This window comes from Ambystoma mexicanum, chromosome 6p (genome assembly GCF_040938575.1).
Source record: "Ambystoma mexicanum isolate Mex_15411 chromosome 6p, UKY_AmexF1_1, whole genome shotgun sequence".
Lineage (NCBI taxonomy): Eukaryota > Metazoa > Chordata > Amphibia > Caudata > Ambystomatidae > Ambystoma > Ambystoma mexicanum.
This window is the reverse complement of record NC_090935.1, coordinates 1,343,709,668-1,343,735,750: the sequence shown is the minus strand read 5'-3', so window position 1 is coordinate 1,343,735,750 and position 26,083 is coordinate 1,343,709,668. Positions and strand designations below refer to the sequence as shown.

At 47.1% G+C, this 26,083-nt stretch overlaps 1 protein-coding gene across 1 annotated transcript in view; it reads right to left on the bottom strand.

Moving 5' to 3' along the window:
* Window positions 1-26,083, bottom strand: part of RIC1 (RIC1 homolog, RAB6A GEF complex partner 1) — a 1,165,874-nt gene that overhangs the window by 365,418 nt on the left and 774,373 nt on the right. Inside the window, exon 11 of the mRNA XM_069626020.1 lies at window positions 5,587-5,739. Within this exon, the coding sequence (XP_069482121.1) occupies window positions 5,587-5,739 (153 nt within the window). The remainder of the gene's footprint in view (window positions 1-5,586; window positions 5,740-26,083) is intronic.

Genomic DNA, 26,083 nt, shown 5'->3' with positions numbered 1-26,083 from the left:
TTGTTGGGTCATAGTTTTTTTGATCCCAACTCAACTATTCAGAATTTCATGCCAAATAGCTTCCTCTTAGGTCTGGTAAGCTGTTCCTCCATTCTAGCTCTTGCTTTGGAGTGGACAAGAATCAGGATAAACCCGAGATATTTGCTCACCGCTATTTACCCACACTTTCTTCAAAAGTAAAACAACATTATTACCTTCCAGTTCCCTTACGTTGGTTATGAACAAATGCTCAAAACAGGCAGAAAAGGACAGCAGTTGGAATGCAGCTTTGAAGTGTGTGGAGATTTTGAAAAGAGCTTAGGAGGGAATAGTATGTAATTATATACTTTAGGAGTCATAGTGGCACAGACTAAAGTAGGGATGGTTATTCAGTAATCGTTTCTCTGGGGGATCCAAGGACAAGCAGTGAGGCATTTCCAGTTACAACTGCTTCTGGTGTTGTAAAGCTGTGTTGTTGAAATGCTGCATGCAGATCAGTGGGAGATTCAGGCAAGTAGCTTTTCTGGAAAGGGCAGTGTCCAACTGAGCGGAATAAAGTGCTATTCAGCTGTTAAACAGATCTGGATTTACACTTCACTGTGCGGGTAGCGATCAACATGCTCTACACTGCTCGGCAAAAGAAGTCCTTCAGGGCTTTTATCTGCTTCCCTTAAAGTTGCAAATATGACTATGGGAACCTACAGTTCCTCAGCACACCTCCTATGAAACTCCCTTCCTTACAAGACACAACTGAAAGTCAAAGGCTGGAGCAAAATGTCTGTTGGCACAGAGGAGCCCACATACCATGCTAGTGTTAGGTGGGGAAGCCATTTGCACCTACTGGACAATATTGTGCACTAGCATCGCCACCTCAGTATTCACTGTGCTAAAAACCTATTTACAGTAGAAAAATCATGTTAGTGTACCAAAAATTCTTTAACTAGCTCAAGGATAATCTGTGGTCTAAACCTTTTAACCGCATTGCCATACGCAGTAAGGTTCAAGGCACACAGTCATTCAGGCAGGAGATGGTAGCTCCTTCAGCAGGAAGTTCTGCTTAGAAGGATGCAGGAGATGAAGACACATGGTTTTGGCAGAGCTCAACAACTCCAATTGTCTCCCTTGGAACCTCCTAGGTATCATGGCTGCAGACAGAATAGTGAGCAAGCCCTGTGATGACATTACACACCTTTGACAGAGAATATGTATAACAAGGATACACCAGCGTAGGCACCCTAGTTACATTTCAGAGGCATGCCATTTAGAGTATTTGAAGGAGCGACACTACCTTGCTAAATGTAAAGGGCCCTCACTGGTCACATCTCAGGAAAACGCATAGTAAAGGCTTACTTCCAGTCATTCTTTGGTGACCATCTGTGATCTTCAAACTCACATGCTGAAACTGACATATTCTCACTCTCATTGCTTTAGGGAGGCACTCACCACTATATGTTACGCATCGCCTACACAATAGCAAGCCAGTTAGTGAGTGGTCCATAGGGTTCCCCAATTAAGAGATGTTTGAATGAGATTCAATAAGACTCCAGTTAGATATTCAGGCTAGTAACCCCTTGAAGACCAGGAGTATTGTAGGTAATACAATGTTCAAACTTCACCTGAAGGACATGTATTTTTCCATTCCAATTTTTCTTACATCGGCAAATCAGTCCCTTTGGGCCATGATAAAGTTCCAGTTTAACTCTTTCACCTTTGGCCATTTTTTTTTAATAAGAAGCAGAGAGATGCCAGGAAGAATGTCAGAGCCCTGTGTACAGGGTGTGGGTCTACATTCCCAAACCTAGGCAAATTGAAATTGTCATGGAGGCATTATGAAAATGTATTGATCTCTCGCAAATAATGGGCTGATGCAGTAGACCAGCAAGTAATTCATGTGCAGAACGTTATTCTTGTAGGAACAATGTCTGGCCTTTACATTCTGTAGGGGATTCATGTCGGGGTTTTCCATGTAAGGCAGGCAGTGCCCCACCAAACGCATACAAAAGGTAGACACCAACCAATGGAACCCGCACAGCCAGATGGCTGACAAGACCCACATAGGGAAAAATTGTATCTTTGGGCACTCGAACCCTGAGAGACCCAATGTTTCTTGTGCACGTCCATGACAAAAGCTCACATTAGGGGTCAACAGGCAAAAGGTGGGTAAAGTTGTCAGGGGGAAAACATGAATATGCAGAGTCTTGCACCATGGGGCAGGGTGGATGTTTCAGTCTCACAAAGGTAAGTTCTTATGCTCCATCTCAAACACAGCCTGTAGTCCCAGAATACAGGCATCCTTTAGGAGCATGTCACTGTGCAGGTTCATCTCATGCAGAACATATTATGAGTTCACAAGCCAAGACCGACACATCCATGCCAAGGAACCTGGAGGGCCAGGCCTAGAAGTTGAAAATGAGGCACAAAGAGGCACAATCTCACTTGGCCTCAGTCTCTTACGGGCATTTTGCACCTGCTGTGCTCCTTGATATAAACAATGTGTCAGGCGGTACACTACAGGGTACTGTAACTTTCCCATCAGGAAATCTTTGTTGTTGGACCCTCTTGCGCTGCAAGCTGCTTACGTGACCACACTGCAGGAGGAGAGTTGATTTGCTAGCTTTGAAACACAAGCAGTGAAACAGGGCTTTTGTTGGACCCTTGCATGCTTTGATCACTCATTCAGGTGTAATCAGTGGTCGGGGTACTTTCATGGAGCAGACCGTGACAAGTGGTGTGGTGGGGGTTCTTTACTAAAACAGTATTTCATGAATTGCCTTCAGGCTTTTTTTTATGACCAAGTGTCTGGCAAGGTATAGAGAAGGCTTTGCCATTCTCCAAAAGTGCAGAGAACATTCTGGAAGTTAAGTATGTCAATTGTTGCTGTAGAAGGTGGTCTAAGGTTTCTGTCTTCTAGCTGAATGCGCAAGTGACAGCCTTCTTGAGCTGACGCCCAGACCAGGAAAACCTCGAAACCAATAGCTATCTTCAGACAAACAGCACTGGTGATAGCTTAGTCATTTGCCATGCCAGGCACCCAGCAGTGACGTGCACAAGTGATGTGGATGGCAGACATAGTTGTTACTCTTTTGTGGCCAATATATCTGGTTTCTAGCACTCTACGAATTAGCAGTAGAGCAGTTCTATCTCTGGAATGCTTCGGATCTCTGGTCACCAAAGATCTAAAACATTCAAGAGCTTCAAGACGTATCATTGTACATTAGTCTTGGGTAACAGAAACCAAAAACCAAAAGGCACTAAGTTGGCTTGCAGAGTTTGTCTGGTTGGTGGCTGGTTAGGAAATGGGATCACTAGAGGCAACTAGAGTTGTCTCATCTATTTCCCAACTGGTTTTCTTTTAGAAGTGCTTTGCTCACTGGACTGCAGATTGCAAAACGACTTCTTTAAGGCAAGCATTTAGCAGGCTGAGCTATTTTGCTAGAGTGAGTAGGAGTGGGAGATCAGTATGAAGCAGGCCTTTGAGGCCGCCACTGGGCAGTATTTAGACCTGCATCAACACCTACACTATCCTCCTGCATTTTATGAGCCCACAGCCTTGCAGTGTTCACCATATTAGGTATTTAGAATTGTGCCCCATTCTTTCACAGGGTTTGTACTTTACAGAGTCAACCAAATTACAGGCGCTCTTTCCCAGAAGAATAGACTGAACGTGCTACGCCAACAATCATTTCAGTGTTGAAAACACAGAAAGATCCGTTAAGGTACTCTGAATGTACAACAAACCTTAGGCAAATTATAAATTGCATTGTGCACCGAGGACCCTCACAGGGAAGAGCTCCAGCACTGTGTGGATCGATTTCATATAAGTAAGCTGATGATTGGCACGCGTCCTGTTAAAACTAAAAGGTGCCTTACCAAAAACATTGTCATGCATTTTTGGGGTGCAGGCTTGGCACTGGCGTGGTCATCTCAATCGGTGGTGGAATCGTTTTGTTAATAGGTGAGCTGGCCTCAGGGGCCAATACTATTATCTTGGCACTCATTAATTAGTTGCAGTTATTGGATTCCCTTCCCCCAACTTCAACGCCACCAAACTAAGGACAACTACATCAATGTATATTTGACTTACAGAAAAAAAAGGCCATCCTTCCTACAAATTAGCGCACTTTCTGCCCTCTCTGGGGATTACAGTAGGCATTAGTTGCAAATCGGAATTACGATTAAGAAATAGTATTTATTTTTTTTTAAGACATTTTCAAAGTTATAACAAAACAAAGCAAGGAACCAAGTTACAACCACAATTAAATAACCAGGCATTTAATAGAAAAGGGGGTTGTCTTTAGTAGCACAGGGTTCCATAAACGTGATTCAATACACGATGCATTACACAGATAGGAAAATGCACTGCGATGTAAAAGGCCACCCCAAAGTAAGTATCCCGACAACACATTAACGAAAAACAGTGGCCTTTGCGGTTTTATGGAGCGTACAGGATATGCTTCCCTAAACCTGTGAAGAGGGAGCCATGCTCCTCCTATGTGCTGGGCTAAGCAGCCCCGAGAGGTGGCGCACATCTATTCCAGCGCCGCTGCTTGCCATATTTTAAGTATTTTCATTTTGTATCGCTCAAACATTTTTATTGAAAGGTTTTCATAATGTTAACGTATATGTAGCAAAAATAGAATGTATTTTGCACTGCTCTAATGGTACTTGTGTAGAGCTATGGCGAGGAACAACGTTTTTGCTTATGTATGCACAATAATGTGTGCACTACAAAGGAAAGCAGCAAGGTAAATACGTTTTGCTTTTTTTTTTGCAGGTACACCGTATCTCGTCCACATTCATATTTTTTTTAATTTACAACTTTTCTATGTTCCAATTTTCTAAAATGCATCATAATAAAATAAACATTACCACTAGCCTATGCCTTCTATAGGCAAGAAAAAAGACAGACCAGCTAAGTAGTGGCTATATGCTTGGATGCAATATTGCTTCAAAATGAAGGGGCTGCAGGAGCACTTGGTTAAGAAGTTTCTATTACACCAGAGGACGCTTGATAACTGCAATTAATCTGTCAGCTTTCAGACTAGTGTTTTTGCACGAGGAAATGATCAAAAATCAACTTAATATGACACGAACTTCGAGAAGTAGTAGCTCAATGGCTGCAATTGGCCCATTACCCATCAGGCAGATTTGTTCACGCAGAAATCAGGAAGAACTTGTTTAAATCACATCAATGCGCTGGTCATTTAGATAACAGAATTTGCTAGTAGTCATTTTACCGATATTTAATGTGCATCTACTTTCTAGCACCACATCTAAGAGCCATAACTAAACACATCAATTAATAACATTCCTTTTAAGGTATACTCTATTGCCACCTAGAAGCACAGTTACAGTACCACTAAATAATGCAATGCTACAAATAAAAAAAATAAAAATAAATAAAATAAAAATAAATGGAGACCCATACTACTTTTTAACACGGAGTCTCACACCCACACACATCCGCACAAGCAGAAGTGCAGGTGGTGGGGCGAGCAAGGTTACGTTTTAAAATGCTCGCTTAATATTGCGTGCAACGCATGCCAGAAATCTCACAAAGTGTAGCATCAAAATGAAGTCTCAGATTGGTTCTTAGCAGGCACTTACCATGCAGGGGTTCACGGTGAGTGCACTCTTGATGAATTGGAATTGCAGAATGCCGGACTGCTGGGTGGGTTCCTTGCAGTCAGGCTCCTCTGCAGCAGTCGGAGTGTAGTCGCCGCTGATCACCCACAAGTGATAGCCTTCAGCACCCCAGCTCTGACATGGGCAATAAAAAGCAACACAAACGTCACCTCATTGCTAAAGAAACAGCCGCCTTCTTTGTCATTATGCCCCTTAGAAGTAGAACTATTCCGACAAGACGCGTACATGTTTTGCCAATGCACTGCAAGGTTTTACTATTCGGTTAAGTTGGTGTATTTGGCAGCAGATACAACAGCATCAAGTAATGAAATCCGATTTAATGTTGTATTCTTTTCGGCTGAATATTCAAACCATAGTCTAATAGGGTAGCTTTACGCCTTGCAGACATTTCAATTTAATGCGATACACATTTAACGACAGTAGTAAAACTTTCAGCCAACATATCGTTTCTCTAAAGTAGGCGCATAGGGGAAAAATGCCATATTGTGCATGAATTCAACAAAAACAAGAGTGGGTGCCGACTTGAGGCACGGCTTACCAGTCTCCCCCTCAGGCCCTTAACACCTTGACATTCATGGGCATGTGGAGCCCTCAGATGTGACATTCGGAATGCATATGCAAGAGTAACCCTGAAGCTTATTGGGGAGTGGGGGTTGGGTGGTGGGTTTGTGAATCTGACTCTTAGAGTCATATTTCTTGCACAATCTGAATCGGTTACATCGCTTTGACAATTCCACCTTAAAACGCATCGCTCACTTGTTTTGGTGTTCAGGAGTGTCTCGGGAAACGTGCTGAGAGCTTGAACCCCAACTAAAGGCCTATGTTAAGTTTATATGGTTTTATTCTGTGCCAAACCAACACCATAGTAGTTTTCGAGGAGTAAGGTTGTCCGTGGAAAGGTGTAATGAGCTCTCCTGGCTGGAGGAAAGAAAGTGAGCAAGAGGAAGATGAGGAGGATGGCAAGAAGGAAATAGATGCTACAAAATACAGGGAGCGATGGATGCAGTGGGAAAGACGAGTTTGTGATAGCATGGGAGTGTATCAGTCCTGTTATGGACCATATTCCGTAAAAGGGAGGAGCGAGATGTGTCCAAATTTGTTGCGATAATGGGTTGCATTTCCAGGGCAGATTTTGAGAATTGTAAGTTAGCACAGCACACAATGTAATGTTGGATGAATGAGGAGCACGAGAGATGCATGGGTAACCAGGATGTTTGGTGGCTTATTTGCCCGGGCATCTCTGTACTTGAACCTCAGGTCAAACCCCAGCATGTTAATTCTGTAGTCGCCAACCCCTTTGCCAAGAGTGGTGTAGAAAAGAATAGAATGTGTATAAAAAAGGTGAATGTTGTTGGCAACAAGGTAAGGAAACAGTGGTGAAACTGTCAGGTGTAAGGGATAACAAGCAGAGCTAAGCATCTACAGTGCTGTTTACTTGGTATTGCGACGAATCAAGTGAATTTGTGTCGTATCTCCCCAAGCTGGATATCTCCCCCTCTCCCTTGTGAGGCTATGGAGGTGAGCCCGCTACGCAATACCGTCCCTAGGGGTTGAGGCAAATGCAACCTCACTGGACTTCCGTTCCTGTGAGGAACTCCATAAAGCTGTGCACACTGTGGCCTATATGGGATGCTCTAAAATACCAGAAACTTATAAATATCAAGGCTGGGACCAAGAAGCACCATAATAGATGCCATTATCTTATGGAAAGTCCCTTTAAAACAAAACTCCAATCCACTGGTAAGAGTACATTAATTATCATGCACTCGTGGACCATGAGGGAGAGAGACTAGAGAAAGGAACGCAAACGCAATCCTGAGAAGGCCCCAAGCTGCATAACATCTGCAAGGGACAGGAACCAGGAAGCCTGCCGGTTTTGAACTCGCTCGATATCGCACAGCAGGATGCCAGAGCCTAGGCAAACCCAAAGTGCAAGAAGCTGACGGGGCAGGAGCCAGGGGAAAGGGTGGTGGCGAGACCACGAAGGAGGATCCGTGGTGGACAGCCGTTCCATAAACAATCGCTGATACCACCTTCAATATCGAGTCACAGGGTGCCCGGTCATGCATTGATGCACCGGGGTACCACAGGAAAATGAGAGAATACAAAGAGAGCAATGCCAGAAAAGAGAAGGCGACAGCGATCTATGACCAGAAAGAAGGTCCCTGAGGCAAACAAATGTAACGGGAAGCACAGCAGGCCCAGACAAAATCATGCCGCACAAGCAAATCATCTCAGTACAAGATATTAAATAAGTTAAAGTGGAAAAAAATGAATTCAAATTATTGCGATATAAGAAAAAAAATTATTTAGAAGCAAAATGAGAGGGAAGAACAGTGAATAATACACTGGGAAAAGGAGAAAGTAACTCAATATTCTGTACAAAAAGAAAATGGAGAGAAAGATGTAAGCCAGAGTTTAGTGGAACTAAAGAACTTCTCCACATAAAAAGTCAAGTAGATTAAAAAAATCTGAACTAGATTGCCCATGAGCGAAAGCCTGCCAGAGCAATAATACCTATCAAGTACTTTCTTACCTGGTAACGTTCTTTCGATGGGATGTTCCTCAGACGTATTCCACATCTATGACAGTAATCACCACAGCTGTGCTGCTTGGGAAAGGTTTTCGGCGTCTGCGTCGATACGCTGTCCCGCGAGGGCCTCCGTCGAGCTGACGTCACCGGATGTTATAAATAGGACGCACGACGCCTCCAGCCTCAGTTGTCGTTTTTTCCCAGAATGTGTGGCACCAATCTTTTGCCAGTATGACTACAGAAAGGCTTGCGGAAATGTAAGCTGCAATCGCATAAGAAATTCTGGAGAGGTGCAGGGTGGGATGTGGAATACGTTGGATTAACATCACATCGAAAAAACGTTACCAGGTAAGAAAGTAACTTGTTCTTCGAGGGGATTGTGTCCTCCGACGTATTCCACATCTATGAGAGACTCCCAAAGCAGTACCAACGTATGGAGGAGGGAAAAGAATTTAGAAATTTAGAATGCCCAATCAAATTGCAGAATAGAGGACCGCCTTACCAAAGGCCAAATCTTGCCCATGGATAGAATCCAGAGAGTAGGGTTTTACAAGAGTATGGACAGAGGCTCATGTGGCTGCTTCACAAATATTACGAATGGGAACACCCCTCTGCAGAGCAGCGGAGGCAGCCACGCCCCTAGTAGAATGGGCCCGTAAGCCTACCAGAGGGTCCTTCCCCGCCAGACGTTAGCATTCAGAGATGGCCAAGATGATCCATCAGGTAAAGGTCTGCTTAGAAACAGCTTGACCTAACCGCCTTCCAGCGTATCCCACAAATAGCTGATTGTCCACTCTGACACGGGACATCCGTGAAAGACAGAAGATCAAAGCTCACCTTGGATCCAACCTATGGAGCCTCTCCTCTTCCTTACCAGTATACGGAGGAGGATAGAACACTGGAAGAATTACCTTCTGGTTCAAATGAAAATCCGACACAACCTTCGGAAGAAAAGAAGGACGATCCCCAAGGACAACCCTGTCCTTATGAAACACCATGAAAGGTGGCTTGGCGGAAAGTGCCTGCAAATCACTCTGCGAGCGGAAGTAACCGCAACCAAAAATACAGTTTTAAAGGTCAACAGTTTCAAAGGACAAGAATGTAAGGGCTCAAACGGAGCACCCATTAGCAATTTCAGAACTAGGTTCAAATCCCATCCCGGTACCTGCTAAAGAGACAGTGGGAACACATTTGTCAGCGCTTTTAGAAACTGAGAAATCAAAGGAATTTTAAAATAAGAACACTCCTCAGACGAGCGCTTAAATGTGGACAGCACCGCCAGGTAACCTTTAATGGTCCCCACTTGCAGGCCCTTGTGGGCCAAAGAAAGCAAAGACAAAACCAAAGGAATTGAACACTGCAAATGATCCACATTCTGTACCCTGCACCAGTCGCAGAACTTCCTCCAACGGCAAAGGTAAAGTGATTTTGTTGCTGGCTTTCGGGCTGAGAGCAACACCTCCATCACGTCTTCAGGGAGGTCCCAATCCTTGTACCTCAACCTTTCAGAAACCAAGCATGAAGGTTGAGAGACTTGACCCCTGGATGGAGAACCCGACCCTCCTCTCGGTAAGGAAGACGGCGTGGAGGGCAGATGGACATGTCGAGAAGGTCTGGGTACCACGCTCTCCTGGCCCATGCCGGAGCAATGAGGATCATTCGGGAACCGAACCACCGCAGCACTTGCGGAGTGACGGGGACTGGAGGAAACCCGTATGGCAGTGGGAAGGACCACTCCACTACGAAAACGTCCCCCAAGGCTCCTCTTGGAAGAAATACCCGCGAGCAGAATCTTTTGCACTTCCGATTGACACTGGTGGCAAAGAGATCCACTTGTGGGGTCCCCCAAAGGGCGAAGATCTCCTCCAAGAGAACCTCCCACTCGTGAGAGACTGTGCTCTGCCTGCTCAGAGCGCCCGCCGCCTCGTTTTCGTCTCCAGCCAGATAAACTGCCGAGATCGAAATGTCCTGCTGGATGGCTCAGAACCAGATCCGCATCACCTCTCTGCACAGTGGGAGAGACCCTGCCCCCCCTCTTTGTTGAGGTAGTGCATGGCCAATGTATTGTCTGTCAGAATCGGGACATTCTTCCCCGCACAGATGGCAGAAAAGCCTTCAGGGCTAGCCTGACGGCCCGCAGCTCCAACAGATTTATATGGAGTCTGGACTCCAATAGAGACCAACGACCGCTGACTCAACTCGTTATGAGCTCCCCATCAAGTTGAGGGATGCATCCGTCATGATAGTTACCTCCGGCCAGGGTAGCCAAAATGGAGCCCCCTTCATCAGATTGCCTTCCACAGCCCACCACAGAAGATCCTGGGCAACCGAGGGCAGCACCTGAATGGGATCCGGGATCCTGCCGGAGGACTGCGACCACTGCATCTTGAGAGCCCATTTCAGAGATCTCATCCGCAAACTGGCCCCTGGCAACAGTCGAATGCAGGATGCCATGAGGCTGAGCAACCTCAAGAATTCGAACGCCAGGAGAGTCTGGGCACGCTGAAACTTGTCCACCATCTGCAGAATGTGATGAGCCCTCACCTGGGGAGGCAAACACTGCCCCAGGGATGTGCCGAGCACTGCTCCGATGTATTGGAGGCAATGGGTAGGTGTCAAGTGGGACTTCTTTAAGTTGAGGGAGAAGCCCAGCCTGTGAAGGGAGTGACGGGTGACTGACATGATCCAGGACTTGCTCGGGAGAGTGCGCCCTGATCAACCAATCGTCCAGGTAGGGGTAGACGTGAATCTGTCATGATGCCTACCTCCGGGGACCCAGACCAAGTCCAGCAACCCAGGAAGCAGGCATCAAGTTATTCCAAGCAAGCCCAACAACCCCTGCTAGGGGCTATTTGGGTGCAGTCCTGGCATCTATGGCGCCAGGCTCATATGGAGAGTCAGTCCTGGCGCCAGGCTCATAGATTAAGATTTACCTGATGCAGACCATGCTGCAAGAGCTCCAAGCCAAAAGAGGCTTGGAAGGGACTACTTTACCTAGGGACTATTTTTTACTTGGGTGGGGCTGGGGAGGAATACTTACCTGGGACTACTTTGGAGGCTATTAAACCACACCCGAAGAGCAGCACACGCTTCGCGTTATTCTGCATCCAGCAGCGTAACGCTCACCGTGCCTGCAAGTCTGCATCCAGTCTTCTGCCACGCCCGCCTCGAGTCTGGAGCTCCTAGAAAAAGGGAGAAAGACGGAGAAAAGGTTAGAACAAGAGCAATACCTTTGATCCTTACCTGAATTCCCGATCCACCGCGCCTTCGAGCTGGAAGAAAAGTTATTTTATGCGCGTCGCCTCGCCTGCTGCAGCACTGCGCTGAACTCACAGGCCTTCGCAACATCTTCACATTCCACCGCATCCTTCTGCATGTTCCCGCCGCACTCCGGCACCTAAGGGGAACACAAGAACAGCAAGGTGAGCCAAGGGAATAAACAGAGGCAATATTAGTTACCCCCCCCATAGACTTAACCGATTTTATCACCGGGGGTACTATTCCTCTTCACGGGTCGGCGCAGCCTCCACTGCATACTCGCCGTACCCCAGCCCCTAAGGGGAACAAAAGGACAGCAAGGTGAAACAAAGGGACAAACCAGGGGAAACCTCCTTACCACAATAGACTCACCTGATTTTACTGTCAGAGGCATTATTCCCCGAGACTTCATACTTTCTCTCAGCACCTGAATAAGGGAGAAAGCAACAGGTTACATACTGACATTATTTTATCGAACTGTGTTGGATAATACAAATCCTTACCTGAATATTACCGGTTGCCACGAGGAACTCTTCGCTAGGGTCAAGCTGCAACCTGCAAGGAATCGGAAAAGAGTGAAAGTCAGACATTTGAACTCTTATGAACTACATACTTACGGCGTCTTGCCAGAAATCTCGGAGTCAATATTGTTGTGGAACTCACCAATTCCTTCGAGCCAGTGAAGCAACTGGTTATCTATGCACCCCTGTGCTCAATGCAGGATGGAGAGCTCATCTTTCCAAACCATCAGGTGAGACTATAAAAGGGGACATCAAAGGTGATCAGTGGGGAGAACAGCAGGGTTGGGGGGGTTAACGCACAACTCCACGAGAGGTTAATTCCCTTTCTCCATTTTCAGAAGAATATTCCTACGGGCCAAGCAAACGAAGCTAGGTCGGCCAGTCCAGTCCGTCATCTCGGCACTACACGTCACATTGGTGGAGACCGCAGCTGTCCAGTTCAGATCAAAGTCCCTGTGGGAGCCAGGTGAGCGTAACAGAATCCGCCCTTTCCTGAGATACGCCGTCGCCACCACCATTAGCTTGGTGAAGACCCTCGGGGCAGAGGTCAATCCTAACGGCAGTATCCGAAACTCAACCACGAACCTCAGGTACTTCCTGTGCTTGGGATGAATCGGCACATGAAAGTAAGCATCCTTGAGGTCAAGAGACACTAACCAGTCCTGAAGTTGAAGGGCCTGGAGGACTTGAGAGAGAGTAACCATCTTGAACTTGTCCTTCCTGAGGAGCTTGTTCAAACCACGCAAGTCCATGATGGGTCTCAATCCCCCGTCTTTTCAGGATCAGAAAATATGGGGAATACCATTCCTTGTTCCTCTCCGCTACAGGCACCAGTTCTATGGCGCATTTCTCCAGCAGGGATTTGATTTTCTGCGCAACGAGCGGATCCGGACTCTTCAAAGAGAGCTTCCCCGGTGGACTGTCGTGAGGCCTCTGCCGGAAAGGATGACAGAAGCCGTGGGCTAGGATCTCCAGAACCCAGACATCTGAAGTAATGGCACACCATTCTACAAGATGCTGCGCCAGCCTTCCCCCAACCGGCGAGCCATGGGACATGATCTCATGACTGAGCTGAAGCGGCTGCGGCAGTGCCTGAGGGCAAAGAGGCAACTGCCCGAGCGGCTTTGGCACCTCAAGTACCTTGTTTTCCACCTCTCATACGCCTACGTTGGCCCCTTTGACTGGCAGCCCCCCCTCGATCTACCAAAGGAAGAGTAGTATCGAAAGGAACCTCCCCTCCATTGCTATCCTCTAGGACGAAAAGGCAGAGGTTGACGTACTGCAGCGCTCAACGACTTTGCTGCGGCTTTGGAGGTCTGCAACCTCTCAAGGCTCTCATCAGCCTTGCTGCCAAAAAGATGGTCACCATCAAAGGGCACGTTGAGAAGTTGGGACTGTACATCAGGAGCAAACCCTGACTTCCGCAACCACGCAAGCCTGGGCATCATGGTGCTTACTGCCATGGAACAGCTGACACAGTCTGCCACGTCCAGACCCGACTGAACGGATTCACACATGGCATCCTTGGCATCCTTGCCATCTTGGACGAGGGCAAGAAAACCATCCCTTTCCTCCCCTTCGGGAATATGTTCAGCCGCCAAAGAAACCATTCCACAGCGTGTGAGTGAATCTTGCCAAGGCACAAACAGAGTTGGCTGCCTTTAAAGCCATACCCCAGGATGAAAACACTTTCTTCGCCCAACCGTTAAAGCGCTTGTCATCCGTTTCTGGAGGGATGGTAGGGTGCGCAGCCTGCTTTGCTGGGGCCGTAGCCGCCTGCACCACCAAACTCTCCGGATTGGGGTGCAAAGACAAGTAGCCGGGGTCACCAGTGGCTGGACGGTATTTTTTCGGTAGCAACTTATACACTGCGGGGAGACTCTCCGGAGCAGTCCAAGCCGCCGCCACCCTTCTTTGTAAGGCCATATGAAATGGCAGCACCGTGTCAGTGGGTGGACCTTGGTCCAAAATATCTGTCAGGTCATCCTGCAGAAAATCCACAGGTGGAGCAGACCACCCCAAGTACTCCGTCACCCTCGACATGAGACGCCTATATGACGACTCAGCGTGTGTACCAGGCTCAGGCCTGCCAAACTCAACCTCCGGAGAGGTGTCCAGACCACTGGCGTCATGTAAGGATTGATGCAGGTCTTCCATCTGGCTATGACCCGATAACAAGTCATCCGGAACCTCAGGACGAACAAACCCCTCCACATCTGACCCTTCATCCACCTCCTAGATGTAATCCAAAGGCTGGAATAAATCCCTGGGTGAGGGTACAGAAAAAGGTTCAAACACAGGCCTCACTGATTTACTCAGTGCCTTCTTCTGGGTTTCCACCAGGCTCCGGGGCACCTCAGATAAAGCCTCCTCGAAAGGCATCGAGGGCGTAGATGGAATCGGCATTGTCGAGCGAGGCGCCGACGGCTTCAACAACAGCTTTAATGCCGGAGCCCAGAGCGTGTCCTTGGACGGCTTCGGCGCCGATGACTTCGATGACTTCCTCGGAGGCGGAGCCTCGAGAGAGCTCCTCGACTGTCATGGCGCCGATGGCGTTGATGCCTTCTTAGAAGGCTTCACAGGCTCCAACTGTCTCGAGGACCGGGACCTGGAACGGGCATGGCTAGAGCGATCTACCTTGTCCGATTGGGATCTCGACGGCTACAGATGATCACACCGACCGCCCGAGCCCGAAGGCGTACGAGCGGTGGCCCTAACGCGTTCCCTGCTGGCTTCTCTCGAAGGCACGGATGGAACGGAGCCCTGCAATTTGAAAATCGGCATCATCTCCTTGCGAAATGCGCCCCATTCCGCCGGAGAGAAAAGCATGTTGGGACAAGCTACCCGCCATCTGGCGGAGTCCTCGGACGAGGAAGGCGACCGGTGACTGTGCTTCGAGAGTGCCTAGAAGAGGCAGAGGAATGGCGGGAACCACTCCGGGACAGAGATCCCGTGGACTTATGCCGACGCGAAGAGTCGCCCCTCGAATCGTCGGTCAAAAGCCCAGCAGATTTTGACTTACAGGGTTTGGAAACCCTACCTACAGATCACTTCTTCCGCTCCCACAAGGCCTTCAACGTCAAAGACTGGCATTCACCGCAGTCATCGGTGGCGTGGTCCTTGCCGAGGCACCACAGGCAGACGTCGTACGGGTCCGTAAGCGACATCTTGGAACCACAGTCGCGGCACTTCTTGAAGCCCGACCTCGGGGTAAAGACGAAGACATGACTCTCACAAAACCAAGTACGAAGAACCGATTCAACAGGAGAAGAACCGAGGCGCGCCGAGATTCCCAAGCGAACACGTTCGTGGAAAAAACGGAACTGAGGCGGGAGGCGTTGTGCGTCCTATTTATAACATCCGGGGAAGTCGGCTCAATGGAGGCCCTCGAGGGGCAGCGTATCGACGTCATCGACACAGGACGCACACCCCGAAAATGTTTCCGAAGCAGCACAGCTGTGGTGATTACTGTCATAGATGTGGAATGCGCCAGAGGACACAATCCCCTCGAAATGTAGATATTATAAGAGATCCCCAAGAGGGATTCCTAAAGAGGAGGGGAAACTCAATCGCCCATTTGAAGAACTAAAGAGACTGATCCAAGAAGTCACAAGAGTCTATTTGTGGATTGTGTATTGAAGAGAATCCTACAGACTGGTACAGGAGAATGGAGTAAATCTCTGGACCAAAGTTAGTAACATAGGTAGGAACAATAGCATAGCAGAGCCCCCCCGGCATCCTCCACAGTGCAGGGGCCTCACTGCCATATGTTCTGGCAAGGGGCTCCTTCAGACTTCAAAAAGAAAAAGTTTCTTTTTTAAGCCACTCTGACTTTATAAAGAAATTATTTCCAATACAGTCCTGTAACAGAAATAATTTCTTTATGAAGGCAGAAGCACTTCAAAAAGAAACTATTTTCAAAGTCATAGCCCCCCTCCACCACCCTATGACATGGAGGCTCCCTGGTTGGAGGCATCCATGTCATGGGGTGCAGGGAGCCCTATGACTTAAAAAAGAAATAGTTTGGAATGATAATTGGAAATAATTTCTTTATGAAGGCAGAGTGACTTCAAGATGAAACAGTTTCTTTTTTAAGTCATAGGGGTCCTCCTGCACACCGTGACATGGAGGCCTCCAACTTCATGACAAAAACAAGCATTCCAGCTGAACTGGAGGCCTTGTTCCCTGCCCTGAATTAATGGATTAAAAGTGAAGAACATTTATTTTTTTAAGTGTGTATGCATGCACGCAAGTGTGCATATGTGATTAAGTGAGTGCATGATGTATCCCTGGTTGCTTGGGTGTGAGTGTTTGGTGAAAGGATGCACATGTAAATGTATGGGTGACTGGGTGTGTGCGTCCGAGTGTATGCTCTGATAAATTACTGGTAAGCATCATTACTCCTAGTCCTACACTTCCTTGTCACAGTACTTGTGTATGAGGCACATCACCTCATACACACGTACTGGGAACGAGATAGAGGGACGTGGATGTAATGTCTGGCATGGTTACCTGTAGTGTTCATTTCTCCTAATCCCATTCTTCTTCGTCCAAGGATTTACCCATGATGCAAATGCCCTCATAGGTAAGTACTGGGACAAAGAAAAGGGACGTGGAGGTAATGGTGTGTGCTTGTTTTAATGGCAGTGTTCCTTATTGGTAATCTTTGTTACTCCTAGCCCTTCTCTTTCTCGTCCCAGTAAGTGTGTATGAGGCACGTTGCCTTATACGCAAGTAATGGGTCGAGAGAGGGACGTGTATGTAATGCCTTGTTTGGTTACCTGTAATCTTCATTACTCCTAATCCCATTCTACCTCATCCCAGTACTTACCTATAAGGCAAGATGCCTTAAGTATTTGTATGAGGCAGGGGGACATGGAGGTAATTCTGGGCAGAGGAGCTGATTTTGGTGGTTGAAGTGGTAATCTAAGCCAGCCCAGACTGGGTCGCGACCCTTGATTTGTTGTGGAGTGTGGGGGATGGCCCTCAGCAAGGCTCGAAGGGGACCTACAAATGTTGTGCTATGCTTCTTGGTAGCGGCCCCCCCAGTGATAGTGAAACTTAGGCCTTATAGTGTTACTTTAATAAAATATTGTACACCATGTCCTCCGAGAACCTGTGCCCTTCTTTGGACTCGCCACAGTATCCAACATCCTCAAATACTCTTTGTAGTGCGGGAGAGAAGTCATCTGGAAATGTGTGCTTTTTCTTCACCTATAAATCGCAAAAAGTAAGTACTTGGGAGGAGACAGTGGTAGTAGGCTACTAAACTTTACTGCCACATGACTTTGTATACTTGGCTTACGTGTCCAGTAGAGCGCAAGACAAACAGGATTCATGGTCATGTCTGCAGATAACACAACTGCACTACTTGGGTTAACCTTTTTTTTCATATCCATGAGGGATGGATCTGGGCTTTTGACAGAACATAATAACAAGATCAGGAATGTCATCGTAGAATGGATTAAACTTCTACTGTGTCCAGCGAGAAGGTCAGTGTCTTGATTTGGCAAATAAGGGTCTGTATCTTCAGTTTTAATCAAAGTCTTTCATCATTCATTGATGCAAGAAAGAGAAGAATCCTACTGAAGCCGCGTTTATAATCCTCCATGTCATAGTCTGTCTCAGTATCAATGGAAATGTGTTATTTGGAGAGGGTGAGCAATGCTGTAGGCAAACCGGTGGAGGGCACTGTTGAAGGCCATGTTTGAGGCCTGATACAAACGTGACCCTATTGCCCACAAAACTACAGACCAAGGCACTCCCAGGGGTGAATGCTCTGTAAAGACCAATATCTAACATTTTAGCAAAATTAATATCATTACTAACATCTGGGAAAAGACCATCAAAGAACGCATTAAAGGATACAAAGGTTAAGGCCCCAGTTCGGGAACGTTTTCTAAACGCCTCTGGTGAGGAATGTGAAACTATCTAACCTAACGGCAAAACAGGGTTTCAACTAGAAGGTAGATCAGACCTCTATATAAAACAGTAGCTGTGGTAGAGCAGTCAGACTTAAACCAAGGGAAGGAGGGTGGCTGGAAGTGAGGTACAATTAGTCCCCACAGTTCCCCCGAAAGAGTACATCACACTGGCATACAGAAACATAGAAAAATATGCACTTCTCAAAGCTCTTCTTTTTCCAGGATCGAGACCTGAAAGCCCTGGGAAGAATAGACGCAAAGCAGGATTCAAGACAATTCACGACTATGATAAAGGGGGACCTCCACAAACCGACGACCAAAGGGATCACTGAGAGGGGGGGCGGGTGGGGGTATTTGAATAATACCCCAAAGGCCCAGAGATCAGTACTCCCAGGCAAAGGTTCCACAAAACACGGCTCAAAAAAGGCAAAACAATTCAGTGATAAGAAATTCCATTTCAGGTCAGGTTAAAGGATCGAGGCCCGGACCAACGATGACCCAGAAGAAAGAAATTAGCCTTCTCACAAGGGAGATCCACCAGCTAGGAGTTAAAGCAGCAAGGAAGTCCCCAGGAAGAACAAGTAACCTAGATGCAGAGAACAGCCAGAAAGACATCCAGCAACTAAAAACGAAAAACTGGAGCCAAGGATAAGGACACAAGGCCCAGCAAAGGGTCCTAAAATAAAAGCACAGCTTTTGGGCAAATATCCTCCACACATAGGCAACGAACATAGAGAAATCCAAGCAGAATTAAGGAATAGTTAGGGTCTCCCCTAGTGGTACTCATTTACTCCTGGGCTGGCCTTCCAATCACAGAAGGTCATTCACACACTCTTGTCTACCTACAAAACATGCGCACTGGCCTGTCAATTTTATGGACCAGCCTAAAGCAGGCTAAGCCACTTCTGAGGGACCAGGTCTAGCTAAGCATGAGAATGTTTGAACAATGGACATTTAAGGCCTGTCACTTAGTTTCCCCAAACAAAGAAAATGCCCAAAAACAAAAGGACTGACAAAAATGGCAATCAAAAAAGCTACATTGGCCTACTAATGGGATAAAATCAGCTTCAATCTTAGTGAAGTCGCAACTTAAATGACAGCCGCCACCATCAGACACATCAAAAACCAATGTAGGATGATCAAAATCACCCTTGGACCAAAATGGAGGGATTAAAAGTAATTATTTTCCTTGGGCAATATGGGCTAACATAGGACCATATACTACAGAAGGGTTGCAATGACAGGGAGACCTATTGAAGTCCCTCTGACCACAAACATAAGGTTCCAGAATCCAAATTGAAGGAGGCACACGTTTTGCGGCCCTATAAAATAGGATATTTGAACCACTCTAAAAGGAATTCTGCCCCAACTCTAAATTCTGACATGACACTTTATTCAGAAAATTGGGACATGAGGGTGAATGCGGAGACTTGCGCCTTATAACCATCTGTCCTCAGAAGCAGTGCTAAGCCATGAAAGAGACACACAGGGCATTCCCACAAGTACTCCCAAGAACACAGTAAGCAGATATTTTTGTTTGGGAGGGCAAGTGAACAGAAGTAGTAAGGAAAGACAATTAGACGCCTCAATTTGGAGTGAAAAAGAATGAATGGGAATTCAACAACACCTGATGATTTCAGAGGATGCTGGGTAGTTTACCACAATACCAATGCCCCATATAGGTACAGATACGTTAGGGACAATCTGAATACAACATAACCCTACCATCCGAACAGGTCCAATACCCAGAGTCGCTACACTCAGGGTAAAAGGGAAAGTGGGATTCTAAGTGCTCTCTGTGTTGAAGGTAATGTTGTAAGGAATACATGAAGTTGTGATTGGTCAGAGGGAAGGCCTTTTTGGCCAAGGGCCCTGTAGGCTGCTCTTGGCAGTGTCACGAGAGGCAAGTTCCAGAGAGCCTACTGCTAACTCCAATTTAAGGGACCCCATGAACCATTCACCATTTAGCATGATAATTCTTTCTTTCGGAGTGGGCTGACCTCACCTCTTCTCTCATGGCATCTACCTTCAAGATGCTCTTTCTCAGAGACTTCAATATAAACCTTGACTCTCCTGAAGTGATTACTGGACTGTTCTGGAGCCTCTGTGACTCTTTCCCTCACCATTCTTTCCTCTGGTCCGACACACTCATCCGGACACACCTTGGATGCTCTCATCTCAGCAGTCATCCCGATCTCCAAACCTCTCACCACACCTCTCTGCTGGTCTGACCACGCTTTCCTGTCCGCTTAACTGGATCTCATGGGTCGCACGGCTAAGCCTCTGCCCGCACTGCCAGTCTCTTTCTCCACCATTTGACCGATGAAGCGAGTGTCAGTTGCTTCTTTCACCACCACCTTCATTCCCCCTCCCACTCCAGCCACTGACTCACGCCGACACAGCCCTTGCTAACCTTCACCTCTCCATCACCCTGGAAATCCTTGCCCCAGTCATTAGGATCTGCATGAAGCCTGCCTTCAAGCTCAACACCTGGTATGACTACGATCTAGCCTCTCCGAAATGCAAGTGCAGAGTTGAACGAAAGTGGCAGGTTTCAAGCACATCCACTGACAGACTGGCCTGCCGCCTGCCCCAAAGACAATACAGACTCTGCATCAGCTGGAAGAGGGCCCACATCCAAGCCTGCATCTCTGGGGCTACTAACACGGCTTAACTGTTCTAAATCTGCAAGGAACTTGCCAATCCCACTGCAGTCTCCAATTCTCCTCTGCCATCGCTGGTCCTCTGCACTGGCCTCCCACTTCACAACCAACACTCAGGACATCCTGTCCTCAATCCTCTACTCTCCCTCTCCTCCCTCACCCTCTCCCAGGCCTCGCTTGGCCACCTTGATCCCTTCCCTCCTACTCTTCTCGCCCATAGCACCGGAAGAGGTCTCTAAACAAGTCCTCTCAATGAAAGTCTCCTCCAAACAGGTGCTCCCTGCTCCTCCAGAACTATCGAGGACAACATTGCCTCCTGTGCTCCAGCCAGGCTGATTTCTGCAATCCCTTCTTTGCCACAGGCTCCTTTCCACTATCCCTCAAACACTCCCTTGAGCACTCTCTCCTCAAAAAGCCTTCTGCTGAGCTTTCCTGCCCAGCTAACTACCACTACATCTCTATTACCCCCTTCCTTGGTAAACTCTCGGAGAAGCTGGCCATTTCCCAACTGATCCACCACACTGAATCTGTTGGTTTTCTCAACGATCACCAGACTGGCTTCAGAGCAGCCAGAGGCACAGAAACGGCTCTCCTGAACACCTGTGAAGACTTGCTCTCAAATCTTGATTCCAACTCTCCTTCCGTGCTCATCCTTCTTGATCTTTCCTCTGACACAGTCAATTATGCTACCCTTATAAATCGGCTTTGTGATAGCATTGGCATCACGGACCCGACACTTGACTTGTTGGCCGCCTTCCTCTCAGACAATCCTTCCCATGTTCAACTAGGTCCTTTCCTCTCCTCCACCACACTCTCGACCTGTGACATCCCCCAGTCCTTTAGCCTCGCTGTGGCTCTTCAGCATCTACATTGCCCCTCTGGCTTACTCAATCTCCAACTTCTCTCCTCACTTCCAGGGTTATGCTGACAACATGCAGCTCTCCTTCAAGCTTCCCTCTATGTTGGTCTCCTCTACCTCTCACATTCCTGACTGCTATTGATCTCTGCCTTAATGCCAGTAAGACGCAGATCCTTCTCATTTGGACCCCTGCTCCCACCTTCCCTCCTATCTGGCCACGCTCCATAGCTACACCTCCTCAGAGGCATTCTCCGTTTCCTCACCTTCCCCCAAAAACTCAATTTCTCCAGAGCTCTGGTGCTCTCTAGGCTGGACTACTGCTACAGCCTCTTCCTCAATCTGTATTTACCCTCCCTTCGGCCCCTTCAACTAATCCAGAATAGGACTGCAGGACTTATCCTTGGCCTCCAGCCCAGGGAACGCATCTCTCCAGGCCTAAAATCTCTCCACTGGCTACCGGTGGCTGCGAGGATGAAGTCCAAGACCCTCTGCATCATCCACAAGGCTTTCTGGGGCCTGGGAACCCGCTACATCCAACTCGATCCCCCCCAAATACTTCCCTGCTGGAGCCGTGCAGTTTTCTGGATCCAACTGATCAGATGCTTCTCCAAGCAGAGAGTGGGGGGTAAATCTCTGTTCTGCAGGAGCTGTCCTCTGATATGGCCTCCCTGACTCAGGCTTGAGAAGTATCTCCAAGTTCCACAAGCTTCTCAAGACCCTCCTTTTCTCTTCTTCCTTATCTCACCCGTTAATGCTGCCCTCTGCTGCACTGACTGGCTGTCTAGTCCCTTTGGAGTCCTACAGGGCCAACAGGCCCTCTTAGCCTAGTCTACCACAGCATCCCAGTCTCCCTGACCCCCACAAAACCTGCACTTTACCTCCCCAGCCCCCCCCCCAACCCCCTATGACTAGCCTGGTGGGGTGTGCATCCCTACCGAGTCTGGTCCTCCCCCCATCCTCGCACTTAGCATGTGGTGGACCTCACTCCCTGCATCCCCTGGCACTTGCCCACATGGCCTCCCCTTAGCACTCACCTAGCCCCATGGGCCTTTCTCCACCCCTTGCACCCGGTATGCCGCCTCTCTGCCCGCAATTCCCTTCCCATTCCAGCATTATCCCCCACCCACCCCTCCCCACCTGCACTTCTTGTTACTGCACTTGCACAATCCGAATGACATAGTTTACCAGGACTGTTACTGTTATTTTTCTTCCTGGTTCCTCCCCCGCCCCTTTTTTGTCTTGTGGCACCTTGAAACACCATTTACTGTACAGGCGCTTTATAAATACTCAATAAATATAATAAGGCTGCAGTCCAGTATTTTTATTGGAAACCATCCGATCCCATATGCATTTTTATCAGGACAGATCCTTGGCTCTTTACAGTTCATTTAAAAAACAGAAGGAGGGGGAGTGTCCCAAAGGCAGTAGTGGAATGGGACTACAACTGGACAAAAGAACACAAGTCCACACTGCTATAAAGTTTACTTTAAGAGAACTTTTGGTAGTAATTTGGTTATTAAATGTATCAGTTTGATACACTTAATAACCAAATGTGTTCTTTTGTCTTTACAGATCAAGCATTTACAAACTCCCCGACACACCCCCCGCTAAACCCAGCGTGCACGTACACACTGCCAAGTATTCCAACTTGCAATAGGTGGTGGGTGGCAAGTTTAATAATTCCATGCTTGTAATGGGCTACATGGCAAAAGTGCCTTCAGATCACGAGATCAAGAGGCCAGGAATACAGTGTTCAGGTGTGTCGGTACACATTTCTGTCAGAAGAGACAGTTCTCCAGTTGCTTCTTAGACATAAGATGGTTTGATTTATGACAGTATGCTGTGAGAGTTTGACACCTTTGTGCAGAGAAAGGAAAATGCTCTGCTGTAAGGTGTTATTTTAAAATGGATTTATTCTGTGCCTAGATGTATGCCCTTATGCATAATTAAGGCAGTTTTTTTATTGGCTTATAATAGCAACAAGCTACAAATGTGAAGCAGTTCTCTCAGAGCAGATGTGCTCCCTGCAGTCAAACCTTAGTAGGAGTATGGCTTTTCAGCTTTGCATGTTGTGTTGCCATAGTACAGACAAGACAAGCCTAAGGTATTTACAGCTGCAACTCAGTCTCAAGGAGGACGACAGACATTTTGACTGCAGCTCAAGTAAAAAAAACAGGAGTGGAGGGTAGGGCCCTGTTGGCATGTGACAGTGAGATAGAGGCATAGGCGAACAATTATGAATCCCATATCTATTTCAGATTTGTCTACAGTGTTGAGAAAAAGTTTACAAATCCCTTAGGATCTTCACTTATTTCACAAATTGAAAACATAACAAGTGATTAGCTTTCAATATAAGTCGTAATCGATACAAATAACCTGATTAAACAAAACCATGATACTTTTTCAGAATTTTCCCAGACATGACTCCACATTCAAACTCCATGTGCGAAAAAGTATATGAAACAGCAATGACTTCAACTATGCGTTTTTGGTCGCTCTTTGTTCTTTTGTATTTCTGGCACCTTTCCTGTCACAGAACTGCTTGCACTGACATTTGGGGGCTTTCCATGTTTTAATTCAATCAACATTTCAGTGGTGTTTAGGTCCAGACTGACTGACATTATAAAAGAAGGGATTCACTTTTCTGTAGCATTTTTTGTAGGTCTGCTTGTATCTTTAGAATTCTTTGGTTGCAGCAGGATAGTCTCACATTCTACTCCAAGACCTTCTAACAGAACCCAGAATTCATGATTGTTTCAATGATTTCAAGCCACCATGGTACAGAGGCAAGCAAAGCCGCTTCAACACACACTCCCACTACCATGCATGATGAGTCAAACAAGGTTATTCTGTTATACTACAATTTGCTTTTCACCAACATTCTTTCTTATTGAATCCAAGAAGCCTTAGCATTGTTTTATGTCAAAATGCAATTTTTGGGGTTCTCCTACCCAACTTCGTTGGTCCCCTGAATTGTTGTTGACTATGCTTTTAAGGCTTTGTGTTCAGATGGACATCTACTGAGGTTCCCCTGTCACTGCAATCCATTTTGGTGCACCAGGGAGATGGGTGATTTTTGAGCACCCCATTTTGGTCCCATGGTGAATCCATCACCCAGTAAGTGTGTTTGGAATTAGACAGGTTAATGGCTGCACTTCTGCTTCGACTACGCTGTGGCTGTAGTCAGTTTGAATACACTAGTAGCCAAATACACCTATATGGCAGCCATTTGTATACTAAAGCCTTTTTCTAAGCCCTACCCCTGGCCATTTCAGTTTGTGGCCTTCCTTTGAGTGAACTACGAGGCACAGCCAAAATGTCTACTCTTATACCTCTTTCTTCTCAGATATCTTGCACTTACTGCGTGTGCCACACCTTCCACACTCCAACAGACTGGTGGTGGACCAAGCATTGGAAGATTACCATAAGCGATTTGTTTTCGGTCATTATCTGGGCCGACCGATATGGGCCGGTATGTCCATTTGCGGTTCCGGCAATACTAACCAACCTGCAAACCTTTATGCTGTAATGCATTCCAGAGGCACCAGTTGCTACCTGGTCTACCTTTCAAAGAAAATGCATTGTCCACACGGCCCACCAAGCACCACTAAGTACTCCTTTTTCCACTTTGCTAGACAACAGAAGTGCACAGACGACCTTGGTCATAATTTTGTTTGTGAAATAAAAGAGGGGTGAATGCAGCAAACTCGTTAACATTCTATAGAAAAATAAAGCACTTCCAACAATTCACTGTGGTGTTACTAAACTATGGGAATGTTCTGGAACCGTATGCTCCGTGTGCACATGTCTGCTTTTGCTTTTGTTTATGTTGCTCCTTTCTGGAGCTAGGTGCTCACATGACAGAGTGTGCTGCACTTCGCACGCACATAAACACAATACCTGGAGTGCACGCCGTGAGGAATGACTTGTGCACAAGTAAAGTCAGTGACGGCAGCGACTGCTGCGATGGTGTATACCGCACACACGTATAGGTAATGGAAGTGATGCACACATCACAATTTCACACAGTAGAAGCGCCAACCGCATTCATTGGCCATCTCAACAAGTACGCAAAACAAAGCTAACAGTCAGATGGCCTGCCGTCCTGTATTTGGCTGAACTAACTGCGTTGATAATGCTGTTGGTTGCAAATGTATGTGGGTTGGTCTGTACATTATCCATACTTTACATGTGCAATGCGTATTAACTCGTGTCATGTCGCAATATCTTCCTTCACTCTCAAAGTACAGGGTATTATGAGAGGCACACCATACGAAACAAATGGTGACATCTCAGTTGCTGAATGGCAACAAGGCCAATGACGCACACCATTTGCAAGTGCAGGCACTTCACGCCACCTCCATTGGTGTACCAACTGCAAAATGTCCTCCACAACCATTCTGTAATAGTGAGCACCCACAGGACACATTCATATTTCCAAGAGTGTACGCTGGAGTTACATATCAGTATAAGAACAGACCCAAAAAAGGCACCATTCTGAAACCTACTTCCAACCGGTGGACAGCCTGTTCGGTCCAATTGCCCCAGCCATGCACACAAGCCAGTAGAGGTTTTACAGGCACAACACAACATAGCGCACCGACTGGAAATATCCTTGTATTGTCTGCAATGCACTCCCCATCCCCAATAGAGTCTGCCTGCACTCACCAAAAAAGGAGTCACCTCTACAGCTGCCTGCC